Genomic DNA, 4,250 nt, shown 5'->3' with positions numbered 1-4,250 from the left:
TCATCATGAGTGAGATGTTTACAATGACTATGAGGAAAATGAAAAATATCTATATAATGGTGATTTGGAATCTGTATCAAGTCACCTCTGAGTCTACGCTTTTTTAGGGAAAACAGATTCACATGTTTTAGTCGATTTTCGTGTGATTTATTTTTGATATTTGGAATCAGTTTTGTGGCTCGCCGTTGTACTTTTTCCAGTCTGTCAATGTCTTTAATGAGATTCGGTGACCATACGGAAACAGCATATTCCAAATGTGGACGAACTAACGAATTGTTAACGAGTGATGGACTTTTGAAATCAAAAGATCGCGCAATCAGTCCCAGAATCTTATTTGCCTTCTCAGACACTGAAATACACTGCTTGGATGATTTGAGATCGTTACTGATAATTACGCCGAGATCTTTTTCACTATCCATTTTTGTTAAGGAATTTCCAAATAACTTGTAATCGTACTTACTGTTATTTTTACCTATGTGCATTACCTTGCATTTACTTGTATTAAATTTCATTAGCCACTTTTCAGACCATTGCTGTAATTGATCTAAATCTTCTTGAATATCTAATTGATTTAAGTGATCATTTGCCATTCCGCACAGTTTTGTATCATCAGCAAATTTGGAAACAGTAGATTTTAGTCCATGGTCTATATAATCTATATATTCAATACGTGTGTGTGTGTGTATACAGATATAGTATATACATACAGTACCTGTATACGTATATATACTGATATACAGTACAGTATTAAAACATCAAAAACTAAGACAAATTATAAAAATGAAACCAAAAGGTATAAAATGAATAAACAGTAAACAGCTTGTATATAATAGTATTCAATAGAAAAGGTTACTTGAAACGCAACAGATTTATATAATGTATCCTAAAGTATAACCCTCGTGTCGGCCATTTTGAATGGAATCCGACTTACGACTGGTTGGTCGGAACCGATCTAGGTCGTAACTCGGATAGTGACGGTATTTAGTCGCATGACTACGACTAAACTAAGCAGACGCATGACTTGCCATTTCGCACCTGGAGCCCCCATAAACCTTTTAGGACAGAAACATCAAACAACACTCACAAGAGAGATAATGGTGAAAAATATGAACATCATAACGACATTCCAAGATACCCGTCGCCTCCCCATCTTAGAAGCGCTATTAATCAAAGATATGAACCCTAGTTTGAACACCCAAATGTCCGACCTGTTAGCGCTACCAAGCATGAGGCGGCACTCTGTTGCCGGACAAAACCAACACGAGCACAGGGAGAGATAACCCGATCGGACGGACCAATCAACACCAAGAACGAGTACACAACACAGCTAGTCCCGCCCTTAAATACAATCCATCTGACAGTTTCCGTTCAGTAGCAAGTCTAACATAGAGACAGCCACTATACTAAGCCACTGAAGAAGAGTCAAGCGACTTGAAATCGCGATTTGGCAGCACAGATGACCTCCTACGGAGAAATCATCTCAGATATCAATAGAGACAATAAGACCACCTTAAGACACAAAGGGAATATCTTAAAGAAAATACAAAAAGCAGAACTAGTAATCACAGTTAACTCTACTTGTTTAAGAGAATCTCCTTCCCATTTATACATATAATGTATGTATATGTATATATATATATATATATATATATATATATATATATATATATATATATATTTATATATCACCCCCATCATTTTTCGTTCCCGTGTCTCTCCGTAGTTACGGGTTTGATTCTATTTACTGTTCCCTTATATTGTTTTATATTTCTCCTTTCACTTCCAATTTCTTTCCATCACTTAAGTATGTCTTTTACCATATCTTGCTTTAGAAAGTAAGTAATGTTTCTTGATGGGGTGAATTAAACATAGGTAAAAATTTTCTTTGTTTCTTCCGAATATTACAGTTGACTTGTCAAAGTACATCAAGGGACTCCCGTCTGGGATCCTCAATCCACTCACTAAGTCACTTCTGCTCCGACGTCACTACCTTATCCATCCAATGATCTTTAATGTTACAAATAAGTGCCTCCCCCAAGAGCGTGACTTTTCTCCCGTGTACCAATAATTTCTTCTCCTCCTCCACCCTTCTCCAAGCAGAAAGACTGTTACAACGTCTTAAGCAATACTGCTTACACAAGCAATCTCGACATCGAGCCGGAATGGCTTAGTTTATATATTGTCACATCAGCATTAAAATCTGTGCCCTAGCGGTTGTTTATAAACCTTAAATGGTGGGCGAGATTATGCAACTCCTTCGTGGGTATTGTTATCAAAACATCCTACACATAAAATGAAATTCTCGTCACCTACCCCTCTATCTAACTTGTCTACCTTTATCTACCAGCCTCACTAAAACTCTGGTCTACTGGGTCTAATCCTACAGTAGTTAGACCATGTAGAAGCATTGTCCTGAGGTATTGTGGTGCTGGAACTGTGTAGGTTCGGGAAAGGAGTAACAGTGGACGCAGAGGAATGTCCGGACTGGGTAGTGAAAGTCTACGTTGGTCTAATAAAGTCTCTCTGTCTTCGTAGGTCGCAAAATTGCAGTTGATACACTTAAGAGGACGCATGGGCTGAGGCGGTTCCCGCAGAAGGCGGCCCTTCCCTCGATGTGAGGACGGGTTATTATCCTGAAGGGGATCTGTTGAAGGGACTGATCTATGTCTTGTAATTGTCGTCGTCGTTGCTTCTGTGACCGTGGTGGGTGTTGTTGGTGGTGGGGTTGGGGTTGGGTGGGGTTGTGACGGGGTTGGTTCGTGTGATGATGGTAATGGGGAGAGGTGAGGAGTGACCTGGGGTGAGGGAGGTTTAGGGTTGTGATTAGAAAGAGGACTGGGTTTAGAGGAAGATAAAAGAGGTCGTGGAAGAGGAGGAGACGGAGAGGGCTGAGGAGTACGGGAAGGTGCGGATGCTTGAAGGGAGGAAGTGTCGACCTGCACGACCCTCGCTCTCTCACTCTCACCTGATTCCCCTCGGGCCCCTCCGTGTCCTGTCTCCTCATCTCCTGCTGGCGGGGTTCCTCCCACGTCGACGTGGTCCTCAGCAGCAACTTCCTCTGCCAGGCCGCTCCTGCAATGTAGGGAGGAAATCTTGGATTTTTTTTTTTTTTTTTTTTTTTTCAAAGTTGTGACTAGGGCGTGGAACAAGATAAGAAAAACAAAGATCTTATCACACAATATGGGCTGTAATGAAAAACCAAAATAACAAAGAACAAGCCACGTTGACTCAAAACATTTTGGTACATAATAAGGCCTGATGCAGAAAAAAAAATAATGAAACAATAAAAAAAATCAGCGCTAACAGGTTGGAAAACAACCAAACGAAACAGCTAAACCATAAATGTTACAGCATATTGCTTAGGTGTCAATGTATCCATAAAAATGGTGTAGGATGGAAGAAGAGTCAAAGTAAACAGAAGGAAACTGAAAAAGATAAAGACGTTATGGAATAAATAATAGTCAGTTTTGACCGTTAGAAACACAGACAGGTCCTCACGAGCATAGTTTTTTATGACCTATACATTATAAATAGGCAAATACACACAAATACACATACACATACATACATATACGTACGTCTCGGTGGCGTGGTTGGTAGAGTCCCCTACTGTCATTACGGCGGTCTGGGTTCGAATCTCACCCAGGGCTGAAGAATTTTCAGTATCGCTGTGCTTCGAATCGTTACTCCAACTCACGTGGGCGGGGAGTTGGGTGTATGTGTGTACGTGTAAGGTCACAGCATCACCCATAGATCGGTCATACGAGCTCTGAGCTCTCTTCCGGGAGGGAAATAGCTGTCGTTCACGGGTCCAGCACGTGATCCAAAGACCAAGGTGAATAAACGCACAAACGCTTCTAATATCTTTAGATATGATGAATTGGAGAGTAAGTGACAGGACCCCACGAACCTTACTCCTTACCTACATACTAAAATTAGGTAAATACGCACGCACACACACACACACACACACACACACACACACACACACACACACACACACACACACACACACACACACACACAAAGAAACTCACTTGTGTGAATGAAAGCCGAGCACTCTTCCTTGTAGTTCCCCTTCTGATGGAGCATCAGGCGTCGCTGCGCTCGAGTCTGCAGAGGGATTCGGTGTTGCCGCAGATTTTGTTAAGGTGGACGGATTCGACATCGAAGAGAAGCACTGCAGTGGAGGAGGTGGTGGTGGATGCGTGGAAGGAGGAGGAGGAGGAGGAGAGGAAGATGAAGTTATA

At 41.5% G+C, this 4,250-nt stretch overlaps 1 protein-coding gene across 1 annotated transcript in view; it reads right to left on the bottom strand.

Annotated features, from left to right (window-relative positions):
* Positions 1 to 2,336: 2,336 nt before the first annotated feature.
* LOC143034881 (uncharacterized) overlaps positions 2,337 to 4,250 on the bottom strand; it is a 96,021-nt gene continuing 94,107 nt past the window's right edge. Inside the window, exons 4-5 of the mRNA XM_076201224.1 lie at positions 4,038 to 4,250; positions 2,337 to 3,072 (exon numbers count right to left, since the gene is read on the bottom strand). The exon at positions 4,038 to 4,250 is cut by the window's right edge and continues 181 nt beyond it. Of these exons, the coding sequence (XP_076057339.1) occupies positions 2,337 to 3,072; positions 4,038 to 4,250 (949 nt within the window). The remainder of the gene's footprint in view (positions 3,073 to 4,037) is intronic.

The sequence above is a fragment of the Oratosquilla oratoria genome, chromosome 18 (assembly GCF_046742065.1).
Source record: "Oratosquilla oratoria isolate Oo_2021 chromosome 18, ASM4674206v1, whole genome shotgun sequence".
In the NCBI taxonomy this organism is placed as follows: Eukaryota; Metazoa; Arthropoda; class Malacostraca; order Stomatopoda; family Squillidae; genus Oratosquilla; species Oratosquilla oratoria.
This window is presented reverse-complemented; position numbering and strand designations above follow the sequence as displayed.